Source organism: Oncorhynchus kisutch, linkage group LG7 (genome assembly GCF_002021735.2).
Source record: "Oncorhynchus kisutch isolate 150728-3 linkage group LG7, Okis_V2, whole genome shotgun sequence".
Classification (NCBI taxonomy): Eukaryota; Metazoa; Chordata; class Actinopteri; order Salmoniformes; family Salmonidae; genus Oncorhynchus; species Oncorhynchus kisutch.
The window spans coordinates 16,643,757-16,658,953 of record NC_034180.2 but is presented as its reverse complement, the minus strand read 5'-3'; the positions used below and the strand labels follow the sequence as shown (position 1 = coordinate 16,658,953).

Here is a 15,197-nt window from a genome sequence, read left to right as displayed (position 1 = left end):
ACACGTGGTCTGTCGTATGGTGATTTGGTAAAAAGCCAATTTGACATTTGCTCAGTACATTGTTTTCACTGAGGAAATGGACGAGTTTGCTGTTAATGATAATGCAGAGGATTTTCCCAAGATTGCTGTTGACGCATATCACACTGTAGTTATTGGGGTCAAATTTGTCTCTACTTTTGTGGATTAGGGTGATCAGTCCTTGCTTCCAAATATAGGGGAAGATGCCAGAGCTAAGGATGATGTTAGAGTTTAAGTATAGCCAATTGGAATTTGTTGTCTCTATGTTTTATCATTTGATCATGTATATGTTTTTGCTGTTTGTTCTTTGTTATAGGTCCAAAAAGATTGGATAGATTGGAGAAGTGGTTTACCCATACATATGTCTCTCTCTCTCTCTCAATTCAAAGGGCTTTACTGGCATGGGAAACACATGTTTCGTCTGTCTGTCTGTGTCTCTATCTATTTCTCTCTCTCTGTGTGTGTGTGTGTGTGTGTGTCAGTGACTGTAGTAGTTCTGAGTGACTGTGTGTGTGTTTACTCTGTTGAATACGTGTGGTGTTCCTGAATGTAGCTCTTAGAAGGCTGCCTGTGTGGAGAGCTGTTGGTGTGCCTTTAATGTGAAGTGTTGCTAATTTTATTCTCTTGAACACAGCGCTAAAAGGCAGCTTCAGTTAAATGTCGCCTTGTTAGCTGGAAGCCGGGTTGTAACACTTAGTGAATAATAGAACAACTCAACAGTTTATTATCACTTGGGGGGGGGGGGGGGGGGGGAGAAGAAAGAGAAATTGGAGAGAGAGGAGAGGTGTCTGCACCTCAAGTCAGTCTGGATGGAGTATTTGGGATGCTTCTGTAATCAGGAGGGGGAAGGGAGGAGAGGAGACGAGAGAGCAGAGCAGAGGAGAGCCAGGTCATGTGTATCAACCACAACGTCCTCTACAACCTCTTCACTCTGACCCCAAACACCCTGATTCCTGACCACAATGTCTCTGAGCACACTGTGTTTGACCGTATAATTTGTGAACACACACACACACACATACACACACATCCCTGCTCTGACCCAGGAGAAGCCATTCCATTAGTGATAAACACACTCTGTTACCTGGCAACAACATGGATGGCCTATTTTGAACGCTTCAAGATCTACATGTCTGAATCTGTCTGCTGCTCCCACAAATATATTCTCCTTTTTCCTGGATGAGAGGTGTGTGTGTGTGTGTGTGTGTCTCTAAATGGCTACAATGGCTTTGGTATAGAAAGATTGCAGGTTCGAGTCCCACTTTGACCGTCCCCCAAATTCACCATGTGTTGGTTAGGAAAAATAGCTTGAGCACTCCTCTTCAGAAGCCTTACCTAAAGTAAGGATCAGGGGAATTGGAGAAGGAATGATACATTTAGTCAAACCTCCAATGAATTAAAGACTATTCTGTTCATTTTGTATTTGTGATGTTCACTCGGTAACCATTAAAGAATCATCATGTTTCTCCTCCTAATCGGCCCGAGCAGTGAAATGCGATATTAAAGCTGTTTGTTTGTGTGTGTGTGTGTGTGTGTGTGTGTGTGTGTGCTCCAGAGAGTCGCTGTGTTCTTCAAGGAAGTGCTTTTGTGTGATGAAATAACTTAACAGGCTTCCAGACAACATCTTTCTTTATTCATGTCTATTCTTTCACTCTATACATGGCCACAATCAGTGCTCCTGTATATAGAAATTCTATTGCATTACAGTGGGCTAAAGACTTACAGTTACTACTGCGGTGGGCTAAATCAGGGTCACAGAGTGTTTCTTGGTAGTCTTAAACAAATCTACTTTGAAACAAATGTATACACCTCACACACATGGTTATGTGCTTTAAAAAAGAGGACACCTGTACCATGTCAGATATAGAGTTGAAATGTATTCCATTTTGAGTTTGCATCCAAATATTACACTTAACATATATCACAGAAGACCGAAATATAAGAAAACCGGTTGACATGGAAACCCCGGGGCGCAGTGGTCTAAGGCAGTGCCACTAGAGATTCTGGGTTCGAGTCCAGGCTCTGTCGCATGCCGGCCACGACCGGGAGACCCATGGGCCGGTGCACAATTGGCTCAGCGACATCCTGGTTACGGGAGGGTTTGGATGTCCTTGTCCCATCGCGCACCAGCGACTCCTGTGGCGGGCTGGGCGCAGTGCACGCCGGCATGGTCGCCAGGTGTACGGTGTTTCCTCTGACACATTGGTGCGGCTGGCTTCTGGGTTTAGTGGGCATTGTGTCTTGAAGCAGCGCGGGCTTGGCCGGGTTGTGTTTCAGAGGACAGAGGCTCTTGGCCTTCGCCTTTCCTGAGTCCGTACGGGACTTGCAGTGAAATTGGGGTAAAAAAAAAAAAAAAGTTTATTAATTGAATCCTACAGACGAAGAACCATATATGTGACATAAAAAAAAAGAGATATACATGAAAAATAATTATTGGACACCATTTTTCTATAGTGAACCGGTTTCACAAGCTTTCCACGCGCTAATTAACAATAATTTTACATTTAAAGATAGGCTCTCGTGGAATAACCGTTTATGTGCACCACTCAGAATGGACGGACAAGCGCACAACCTTTCTGTTGCTGATGAAAATCGCAGAAATGTGGGAAAGAAACGTAAAACAAAACTAAAAGAATGGAAAGACAGGCAAAGGAAGATCTTACGGGATGCGGGAAAACCCTATACAAATCGTAAGGGTCAAGAAAAAACTGGGAAAAGCTGTCCAAAAGAGGTATGTGGAAGAACCGTATATCAAACAATCAAGCTAGCTAGCTATAGAGTACAGTAACTAACATGTATGTTCTGGGTTGTCTAATTTGTAACTATAGAGAAAACATATTAGCTAGTTCGTTGGCTACTAACTCATACATTATCGTTACAAATGTTATTGCTAGATTATAGAAGAAACATAGCTAGCTACTTTTTCTCCGTCCACCGGATGATTCGACATGGCTACAGTAGCTAGCTAGTTGCACTGTATCCTGCCGGGAAGAGCGTGTTCCACGACGTGCAGAAAGGATTGTGGAAAGTTGACTGATGAACGCAAGCTGCATCTGTTCAACAGTTTCTACACTGTCCCATACGAGAAACAACAAGCGTTGATTCTCTCCGGCTTAGAACAGGTTAGAAATAAGACAAAACGCCTATTATTATAATAGCTATATTGAACACTTGCATAGTTTAACTTTGACAGTAATGATACGTACATTAACGTTAACTCTAAAAGTGCTGTGTTACACAATGGTGCAATACAAACTCATTCTGTGTATAGATTGGGAGTGTGTGAAAGATGGAGGTCCTGATCAAGCAATATCCTGAATGTGCTACAGTATATTAAATTCTGAATTCATCATTGTCAATTTTTATTGCAGCATGAGGTGAAACGGAGACATAAACCTGAGGATACAAAGGAGAACAAACGACGGAAACAAACCTTCAAATACCATGTACAGCAAGCAGGCCAGAGATTGAATGTGTGCAAGGTTACTTTCATGTCTGTGTTCCAGCTAACCAACAGCTGTCTTCAGGCAAGTGAAAATATGAATTAATGTCTATATGAATATCAATTACAAACATATTGTATTCTCTGTACTAGTTTTTAATAACCTGCTAATTGAAATGTAATTGTTTTGGTCAGGTTATTCAGGAAAAGTTAGCTGAGGCAGGTGAGGTTGCAGGGTCTCCAGATCAGGCTACTGAGGCTAGGTCTCCTTTAGAAGATGGAAGAGGGAAGCATAGCAATAGGTAATGCGCTATGGATTCCAGCCTGGATTATTTCACTATAGCAGTGCTCTAAACAATCTTCTAAACATTAACATAGAGTATCGAATGGATGAATAGCGAATTCTGAAACAAAAATATAAAAATGTTTATTACTTTTAAACAAAATGATGGTAACTAAGCTGTCCAACTACCACCTGAGCATTGAGGACATAGTGCTGATTACCTTCCCCCTCCCACCGGACAGCACTGGCCTAATTCTCGCCGCCCTACAGGACCCCCCGGCCACAAACGGCAATGGCGTGACCGGGATTTATACCCCGGTTATCGCGACACAGTTGCACTCTATGGCAGGTCCCTAGACCATTGAGAGAATGCAAGTTTAACAACACCTTGTTGTGTCCTTACAGGCCACATCGGATACATGCTACAGTGAAAGAGGGCATCAAGGAGCCTGCCATTTCCCAAGAACCCAGAACCACTACTCTCGGATGAAGGGGGATGTACACAGAGAATACCTCAGCCCTGATCTGAATTTGTTGCGAATGTACCGACTCTACAAAGAGAAGAATACCACATCACCTGCAAAATTCTGGGTTTATAGGGACATTTTCAAACTGCAGAGTCTCAATTTTGGCCAACCCAGGAGTGACACCTGTGGCAAATGTGACGCATTCTTCACTAAGATGTCAGTAGCAACATCTGAAGAGGAGAAGAGGAAGATTGCAGTTGAAAGTGAGTTGCACCATCGAAAAGCCGAAAAGGCCTACACACAGCTTCAAAGTGACACTGAGTGGGCTAAAGCCAATGCTGACTGCCATGTCATTTCTGTGGATCTACAGGGGGTGATGTACACCCCTAATCTGACCCACTCCAATGTCTACTACCAGCGGCAGCTGTCAAATTTTAACTTTTGCATCCAGGAACTTGGAAAAGAAGATCCTGCATACATGTGTGTTTGGCATGAGGGGATTGCACACCGAGGGTCCATTGAGGTGGCAAGCTGCATAATGAAGTGGGTGAAGACAAAATTCACGCCACTCACCAAACCAGAGGTGCGCAAGTTGATTATATTCAGTGACAGATGCTGTGGGCAGAATAACAACTGGCGGATGCTCAATCTGATGTCGATGCTCGTCTCTATGGGTTACTTTACCCAAGTTCATGGTCTCTGGTCATTCTTTTCTTCCTTGTGATCAATCTTTTGCCACCATCGAGAAGAGGCGCAAGGTGTCAGTCCTTCATACACCTGATGATGTTTCAAAGATGATACTTGAAGCACAACCAGCAAAACCATTCAAGGTGATGAGGATGCAATGTGAAGACTTCAGGCACCTCCCAGATTCTGTCCTCAAGCGACCAGCTGGACTACAGATCACCTCAGTGAGGTGGTTAAAAGTCACAGGTATTGCACAGAGAATAGTTTACTAACATCCCATCAACATGCAACATGTTGTTCTAACAATAAAATATCCTAATGCTTGACTGTGAAAGTTGTTATTGATGTCAGGAACTTAAAAAGTTTCTGTTCTAATTTCAGTTGAGGATCCTTGGAATCTGTACGCCAGACAGAGCCACAGTCTATTTGAGGGATGGAAATCGTGGCTGATCTCCAAACCAAAACAAGGAGCTACACCTCAACCTCCCTATTTTGCAAGCCACTACCCTAGAGCATATGAGAGTCCTCTGCCCATCAAAAAAAAACAAGTACCAAGATCTGATGACCATGCTCAACTACTGCTGCATGCTCTTTTTATGAATTACTGCAGAGTGAATCATTTGTTGTTAAACCAAGCTACATAATTAACCGTTTTTTTCTGTGAGTTTATGATCCCCTGAACCTATATACTGTAGTATGTTGAATCTGTATACATTTCAGAAGACATGTCACCCCTATTGTAGGAAATTATATGTATCGTAGGTGTTTTCTATGTGAATCAATTTGTGTATGATTTGAACCAGCACAATATATTGAATTAATTTAATTTTAAGATGTTGTTCCTAGTGTAGAAAATGTTATGTACAATGTGTTCTGTTGATAATTATTTAGTGTGTGATCATTTGAACCTTTTTTAATCTGAATGAATTAAAAACAAATAAGTCATCACATACAGTATGTGAGTATTCATTTGATCTGGATTCCCTTTTTTTTATTCATTACAATATACAGTGTCTCTCTGTCACCACATTTAGCATGAACTCTAAGCAGTTAATACTTATTTACTGCTGTCAGCTCAGTGCAGAAGGACATTTCTTGCCTTTAGCATGGGTTTAACGCAATTCACAACTTAATTGCTGATCATAGTGTTAAACACAAAGAGAATGGTTTTCTGAACGTTTTGTAATATTGACCTTGGGGACCTGCATAATGGCCATGCATATTGGACCTGCATAATGGCCATGCATATTGGACCTGCATAATGGCCATGCATATTGGACCTGCATAATGGCCATGCATATTGGACCTGCATAATGGACATGCATATTGGACCTGCATAATGGCCATGCATATTGGACCTGCATAATGGCCATGCATATTGGACCTGCATAATGGCCATGCATATTGGACCTGCATAATGGACATGCATATTGGACCTGCATAATGGACATGCATATTGGACCTGCATAATGGACATGCATATTGGCACATCACATTGATCCATATTTGATATGTACAAGTTGTGCTTGTTTTGATTGAATGAATTTAATTGTATGCTATTTTTGTAGTTCTATGGTATGTTCACATTGAGGGCTTCATTTTAAATGAGACCACCTTTATGATAGACCACCTTTAAATGAACCTCCATACAAATGAATTAACTGCATATTGCATTTAAGTTATTTACATGAAGGGCATCTGTACTTGAAAGTACTTAAAACATATCAGGTGTTAAAAAAGGACACCTTACAAGAGTCATGCAAAATGTCACATACTGATCTTCCACAAACTGAAATCATCACTGGAGATATACTGTTCTTCCACATTCTAAAAATTAAAACGGCAATAAAAAAAGTATTATTTGAAATAACAAAAAAATATCAATAGTTGTTGGAAGATATGGGTATGGTGAATTATTTGTCAACCATAAAACACCTAATGTGGTACACACAATTAATAATATACAAATAACTGATTATCTTCAAATGGAAAAATTGTCACATATATGGTTCTTCGTCTGTAGGATTCAATTGTGAAAAATATTAATAACATTCCACCCATGAGGCCTCTAGAGGGAGATTTGGTCATTTGACTGCAGGAAATGGTTCTAATGGTCAATGTGTCTGTCTATGCATTCTGTGCACGTGAGCGTTTGTTTGCTTTACCTACTAGGAAGTCAATTCTCTTCCTATGAAAGTGACTGCCTGACTGCCTGTCTGCCTGTCTGTCTGTCTGTCTGTCTGTCTGCCTGACTGCCTGTCTGTCTGTCTGCTCTGTCTGTGTTTCATACTGCTTGTCTTTGTGAGTAAAAAAAAAAAAACGTCCTCCCTTGATGTAAAGACCAACTGGAGCGTAGCATAGACCACAGTTTACAAACTCCTCCAGCCCTCTATCTCTCCCTCCACCCCTCCGTCCCTCTCTCCGTATTTACTCTCTCACTCCATCCAGGTTATTGTGTTGACACAAAGACCCACAGCACTCCCCTGCCTGGACCAGCTCCTCTCCTTTTTCCTTTCCTTGTCTCTCTCTCCTCCATACCAATAGATAGAGACATTCTAAAGGACAGAGACAGGGCTTTTCAATACAGGGCCAGTCAGCAGTTTGTTTCTATGAATAATCTGCGATTTCTGGGTGTAAGGCACTAGGCGAGTCTGTATTGACTGTATTGTGTTAGGTACTAGGGAAGGTGCCTCCTCTACTGCCTACCCTAAAGGTATGTGAAAGAGTGTGGGACGCTGCCGGACTCTGTTGTTGTACTGGTCGTTGTCGGGGTATTCTTGACGTGAATGAGGCCCAGGTCCTCACGATGACGGTCTATAGGTCAGTGCATTGACATTACTGTACCCAGACAACAGTCAAATGTACAATTATGAATATACCGTTCCTCTCACCTGCAACTCTTCCCCTTCATCTCCATTCTTTTCTTGTAAATAGAATGTGTTCACTTGGTCAAAATAGGAATACAAATGTTAGATAAAATAGAGAATTCCCGTGCTGGTGGAAGCTCCAGTCTTGTATAGAGGATGGACACGAAAGCTGAAGGTCAATGTATGTTACATTGAAGTCTATGGTGTGAACTAAGGGTTGTCGGGTGTAACCACAGTAACCAGTCATATAAAGCATCTCCCACCATACCTCAATAGCACTGAAGGTGAAATTACCCTCCATCACAGATCGAGGCTCAGATTACCCTATAATCAGGCTCTCCCGCTAGTGGTAAGAGTCCGTAACATATGTTAGTCAGTCAGTTAGACCTGTCAGGATTGTCCAGTCTACCAGCTCTATTTCTACACTCCTCTGTCTGTCATGGAGGGGAAGCATCAAGTGCGCTGCATTGATCGTGAGGTCCAAGTTCAGAGCAGTATTCCATTCCAGTGAGTGTGTATGGATCTGGTTAGGAGCTGTCTGCCAATGTCCCTGGGTCTCAGATTGGCCTTTGACATCTGGCCTCGCTGAGAGCTTCAGTGTTTACCCACATAAGGAAATCCATCCACCATCAGAATGGAAGTAGAGAGCCGACTGCAGGCATAACACAAAGTCTGTCTCCCAAATCGCAACCGATTCCCTATTTGGCACATGACTTTTGACGAGGACCCTTGGATCTTTGGTCAAAGGTAGTGCACTATATAGGGAATAGGGACACACAGAGAGATGATAAGAGATGGAGTGAGAAATTGAGATGGGTTGAACGAGAGTGCTGGATGTAGGAGATGTAGAAACAGATTGAGTTGTTGAGAGGTTAAGTTCTAGAAGCCTAGACAATGTATGCACACAGACACTCAGTAATATCCATAACACAGGTCTGATACTCTTTGAAACTATACGACTTGATACTACTCTCTACCATTCGATTTGACGCTCCAGTCATTCTTGTATCCAAGCTTAGATGCTCTCGAGCTTAGATACTTTCTCTATAAAGGTCTTTGGCCCATCAGTGTGTGAATGGACTGCCCCATTGTGTAACATGGACCCAGCTACAATGGAACTACAAAGGAGATCTCCCACTAGCCTTTCACCCTGCTAGCCCAACCACACTAATGCCCTTCCCTCTCCGCGTCTCTCTGTCACTTCGCATCCTATCACTACGATAGATGGGCAGTGTGTGTGTGCGTGTCTGTGTGTGTGTTGAGGCGTGGGGTCAGGGTACCCCCTGTCTGAGGGCACCCCTTGTGCCCCTCTCTTTTCGAGTGGTGGGAGATAAAAGAGAAAAGAGGGCATTTTCAACCCAGCTGTTCTATTTAGCCTTCTTCTGGTTGGTTAGCTAGCTTAGCAATGGTCACTATAGCAACCGTAGTTGTATACGGTTGTCTTGGCAGTTCGGGGAGAGGGGGTTGCCAAGACAACAATTCTGACTTGCTTGCTTAATGGGCAGGAAGGTGAGCATGATTCTAAACTGATAATATTTCCCCCCCCCCTCTTCCCCCCCCTCTTTTCTTCCCCCTCTCTCGCGTTTTCATTTTGTTTCTCTCTCTCTACAGTCTGCCGTCTGCTTTAGATTAGTTCATCCCTCCATCTTTCTTTTTCCCCATTGCGGGGAGGTTGTGTCTCACGTACACCAACGCTGTCATGTCGCTGGCCAACCGTCCGTCAGAGACTGGCAGGTGTGCCTGTCAATGCCCTAGCTGTCCCCAATTTTGCCGTCTGCCTCGTCATCACTGTGCCCTCTCTATTGTACTCAAATATCATTCAAAACAAAAGATAATAATCCAAAGATTATAATCTCATCTAATCCATAAAGTGTCTGGTTCATAGAGGAATACCCGCAGAGATCTGGATCTGTTGACCAACATGGCTCTTAAATGTAACGTGTTACGACAGAGGTGAATGGATGTCCAAATACCCAGACATTGAGGACTGTGATTTGCTGAGACGCGATTGACCCGACCCGGTCATGATGGTTTAACTGTCAATTGAACCCCCTCCTAGGATCTTTCAATAGCATTCTGTCGGGCTCTGTGTGCGCATGTGTGTCTTGAGGAGTCTTGACAGGGGTCTTACTCAGGTCTAACTAATTGAAGCAGTGTGTGAGGGAATGTGCTAGATAGCCACTCTCTGATCATGTTCAGCAGTCCTTCCTTTCTCTCTCTCTTTTAGTTTGTTGTCCAGTCATATCTTTCCACTGGGTTGACTATGTGGTTATTGGAAAGTGCCTGGGAAAGAAAGAAACGCACTGTCCCACATCCTTCTTCTCTCTGTTTACAATCTGTCTCTCTCTTTATCCCGCCTCTCTCTCTCTCTCCATGGTGTTCTGTGTGTTTACAATCTGTCTCTCTCTCTCTCTCTCTCTCTTTATCCCGCCTCTCTCTTTCTCTCCCTCTCTCCATGGTGTTCTGTGTGTTTACAATCTGTCTCTCTCTTTATCCCGCCTCTCTCTTTCTCTCTCTCTCTCCATGGTGTTCTGTGTGTTTACAATCTGTCTCTGACCAAACTTAATAAAGCCTTCTATAGATGGAGGGAGGGCCTGGGCCAAGAATAATCAAGTGTGCATGTTTCCCTGTACCTGTCACTCTGAGCTACAGTACAATGTGTAGTAGAGTTGTCCTCCTTTGGATGGTCTCTTTTATTTAGACACTATCGACGGTAGGTAGATACAGGGGTGTCGATGTAGTTGGGAGAAAGTCAGAAAATGTCTTGGGTGGGATTCGATCTCATGTCGCTGCTGGCCAATATGTGCTGGGTAGACTGCAGCACTACAGCTCTGCCAAGCTGCTGCACGGTCATGGTCATGCTGCACGGTCATGGTATAGCATTGTCTGGGCCTGGATTGTCTGGATCTCTGAGTTAGCTGCTTTGCAGTGAATCATTTTCCTTCCTCCCTCTCTTTTCTATCATCTATATCCCTCCTTCCCTCTGTTGATGATGACATTTTGTTTATTTTCGTTCACATGATCTGCAATCTGCTTGGTTTATTTGTCGTTTGGAGTTTCTACGTGTGAACTGTGTCATAAAATAAGAGTACTCTGTTATTAATCCAACAGAGGGGACATTTGTATTGCACCAGCCAATACATACATTACCAATAAATACACCATAAGAAATCACAACAAGGACACACAGACATGAAAAGCAGCATCATCATCTAAAAAAATGGCTACCCCAGGAAATCTTAAGTCTTATTACATACAGGCGGGAATAACTATTGGATATAAGAGTGACGTCAACGTACCAACATTACGACCAGGAATACGACTTTCCCGAAGCGGATCCTCTGTTTGAACCACCATCCAGGACAATGGATCTCAGAAGCAGACTCAAAACAACGGCGCTGCACAAGGAGTGGCGTCCTGGTCAGGCTCCGTACACGTGCACATAGCCCACCGCTCCCGACTATACTACTTGCCAATGTCCAGTCTCTTGACAACAAGGTAGACGAATTTCGAGCAAGGGTTGCCTTCCAGAGAGACATCAGAGATTGTAACATTCTCTGTTTCACGGAAACAAGGCTCTCTTGGGATATGTTGTCGGGATCGGTTCAGCCACCGGGCTTCTCCATGCATTGCATTGACAGAGATAAACACCTCTCTGGGAAGAGGAAGGGCGGGTGTGTATGCTTTATGATTAACGACTCATGGAGTAATCATAACAACAGACAGGAACTCAAGTCCTACTGCTCACCCGACCTAGAATTCCTTGTTATCGTCACAGCTATGTACATTCCCTCTCAAGCAGACACCACGGTGGCCCTCGAGGAACTGCACTGGACTCTGGAAACTTGAAACCATATATCCCTACGCTGCATTTATTGTAGCTGGGAATTTTATCAAAGCATATTTGATAACAAGGCTACCTAAACCTAAAAATGCTGTTAATTGACTACAGCTCAGCATCCAACATCATAGTACTCTCCAAGCTCATCATCAAGCTGGAGGCCCTGGGTCTTAACCTTTCCCTGTGCAATTGGGTCCTGGACTTTCTGACAGGCCGTCCCCATGTGGTGAAGGTAGGAAACAACATCATCACTTCACTGGCCCTCAACACTTGGGCCCCACAAGGGTGTGTGCTCAGACCCTCCTGTACTCCCTTTTCACCCATGACTGCTTGGCCATGCATGCCTCCAACTCAATCATCAAGTTTGCAGACGACACAACAGTAGTGGGCTTGATTACCAACAACGACGAGACAGCCTACAGGGAGGAGGTGAGGCGACTCGGAGTGTGGGGTCAGGAAAACAACCTCTCACTCAACGTCAACAAAACAAAGGAGATGATTGTGGACTTCAGGAAACAGCAGAGGGAGCAACCCCCTATCCACATCGAAGGGACAGCAGTGGAGAAGGTGGAAAGTTTTAAGTTCCACTGCGTACACATCACAGACAAACTGAAATGGTCCACCCACACAGACAGTGTGGTGAAGAAGGAGCAACAGCGCCTCAGGAGGTTGAAGAAATTTGGCTTGTCACCCAAAATTCTAACATACTTTTACAGATGAGAGCATCCTGTTGGGCTGTATCACAGCCTGGTATGGCAACGGCACCGACCTCAACCAGAAGGCTCTCCATGACCTCCATGACACCTACAGCACCCGATGTCATAGGAAGGCCAAAAAGATCATCAAAGACAACAACCACCCGAGCCACTGCCTGTTCACACCTCTACCATCCAGAAGGTGAGGTCAGTACAGGTGCATTAAAGCTGGGACTGAGAGACTGAAAAACAGCTTCCATCTCAAGGCCATCATCAGACTGCTAATCAGCAATCACTAACTCAGAGAGGCTGCTGCCTACACTGAGACCCAATCACTGGCCACTTTAATAAATGGAACAATGACACTTTAAATAATTCCACTTCAAAAATGTTTACATGTCTTACATTACTCATACCCTATGTATATACTGCATTTTATACCATCTATTACACCTTGCCTATGCTGCTCGGGCCATCCCTCATCCATATATTTATATGTACATATTCTCATTCACCCCTTTAGATTTGTGTGTATTAGGTAGTTGTCGGGGAATTGTTAGATTACTTGTTAGATATTACTGCACTGTCGGAAACTAGAAGCACAAGCTTTTCGCTACACTCGTGTTAACATCTGCTAGCCATGTGTATGTTACCAATAACATTTGATTTGATTTTAAAAAACGAAGTGTTCGTGTTTAAAAGCCTCATAGCACATGGTAAAAAGGATCTGCATAAACGTTCTGTTTTGCATCTGGGTAAAATAGATCTGTCTGCCATCGCACTGCGATGTTCCAGGCTGATACTGTGGAGGGGTTGGCTAGTGTTGGCCTCTATACTCCCGAGGTCCGCTTATCCAGGACAGGGTCTAGTTTGTCCTGGTGGGTGCCGATGGGAGATCCAGCCTTCTTGTTGATTTAGTTTAGCCTGTTTGCATCCACCTCAGTGATGTTACCTGTTGGAGCATTTTTTCAGCAGACATCAAAGGATCTGAGCTTCCTTAAAAGGAGTAGCTTTTGTTGAGCCTTTTTTTTTAAACCACAGAGGTGTTCTCCTTCCACTGCAGCTTATCGTCAATCACCACCCCCAGGTATTAGGTACATGACGTCTTTAACCAGCTCATACGTACACTGCATTTGGAAAGTATTCAGACCCCTTGACTTTTTCTGCATCTTGTTACGTTACAGCCTTAATCTAAAATGTATTAAATCGTTTTTTCCCACTCATCAATCTACACACAGTACCCCATGATGACAAAGCAAAAACAGGTTTTTAGAATTTTTTGCAAAAATATAAAATAAAAAAAACTGAAATATTATATTTACATAAGTATTCACACACTTTACTCAGTACTTTGTTGAAGCACCTTTGGCAGCAATTACAGCCTCAATTATTCTTGGGTATGACACTACAAGCTTGGCACACCTGTATTTGGGGACTTTTTCCCCTTCCTCTTTGCAGATCCTCTCGAGCTCTGTCAGGTTGGATGGGGAGCGTCACTGTACAACTATTTTCAGGTCGCTCCAGAGATGTTCGATTGGGTTCAATTCCGGGCTCTGGCTGGGCCACTCAAGGACATTCAGAGCCTTGTCCTGAAGCCACTCCTGCGTTATCTTGGCTGTGTGCCCCAGTCTGAGGTCCTGAGCGCTCTCTGGAGCAGGTTTTCATCAAGGATCTCTCTGTACTTTGCTCCATTCATCTTGCCCCTTAATCCTGACTACTCTCACAGTCTCTGCCGATGAAAAACATCCCCACGGCATGATGTTGCCACCACCATGATTCACCGTAGGGATGGTGCCAGGTTTCCTCCAGACGTGACGCTTGGCATTCAGGCCAAAGATATACATTTTGGTTTCAGCAGACCAGAGAATCTTGTTTGAGTCTTTAGGTTGTCCTTTATTTATTTGTCTATAAACCTGTTTTCGCTTCATCATTATAGGGTATTGTGTGTAGATTTTAGAATAAGGCTGTAACATAACAAAATGTGAAAAAAGTCAAGGGGTCTGAATACTTTCCGAATGCACTGCATGAGTTTATGTGTGTGTGTGTGTTACTGACCCTCTCTCTCCTCTCTCTCCCCCTTATCTTTAGTCCCTCAGGGAGTGATCCGGAACGGAGCCAGGATGATGAGTCAGGGCCTTTACCCAGGAATACGACCACTGCCCATCAACCCCTTAGAGAGCAGGACAGCCGCAGTCAGGTTGGTATACCTGCCATAGAGAGAGACACACATATATGCACACACACTCACACAGGTCTGTGCACACAGTCACACACACACACACACACAGTCATGCAAGGGATGGCGTGGAAGCGTTAGGGACAGACATTTAGGAGGGGTGAAAGCTGCATGTTCAGACAGGACACACACATGCTCGTATGCTATTATACACTCTCACACACGGAATGTTCTGGCCTGAGGCGGTGACAGCCTCACGTGGAAACACAGTGATTCCAGCTGAGCTCTGTCTCGCTCGGTGTTATAGATCAAACTGTATCCTGGGATAAGTGGTAGGTAGGGACACAACTGACAGCTGCACACAAACGATAACATTATAGCTCAGCATTTCGCTACACCCGCAATAGCATCTGTTAAATATGTGTATGTGACCGATACAATTTGATTTGAAAAACTGTAGTTTGACGTCGTATAAACACACAGAGAGGCAGAATCCACACATAAACAGGTGCCTTTCACCCATCCGTTCTTTGTGTCTCTCACGCAGGCACACAGACGAACACACTCAGTCAGAGCAGAGAGAGAGAGGGTGAGTGAGTGACTGACTGACATGAATAATAGGTAGGATTTGTCTTAGACTGCTGTGCTCCTCCTATAATTCATGAGGTTTAAATGCACAGTGCAGCCAGGATGGACGGAGACACTCCGAGCTGGGCTTTTA

At 43.8% G+C, this 15,197-nt stretch overlaps 1 protein-coding gene and 1 long non-coding RNA gene across 4 annotated transcripts in view; both read left to right on the top strand.

Annotated features, from left to right (window-relative positions):
• foxn3 (forkhead box N3) overlaps positions 1-15,197 on the top strand; it is a 116,497-nt gene that overhangs the window by 95,644 nt on the left and 5,656 nt on the right. For all 3 annotated transcript variants that reach the window (XM_020487538.2, XM_020487539.2, XM_020487540.2), the window contains exon 5: positions 14,389-14,497. In XM_020487538.2, the coding sequence (XP_020343127.1) occupies positions 14,389-14,497 (109 nt within the window). The remainder of the gene's footprint in view (positions 1-14,388; positions 14,498-15,197) is intronic.
• LOC116374679 (uncharacterized) lies at positions 804-5,432 on the top strand. Its single transcript, XR_004210564.1, has 2 exons — positions 804-5,143; positions 5,279-5,432. It is a non-coding gene; the product is annotated as an uncharacterized LOC116374679 (long non-coding RNA).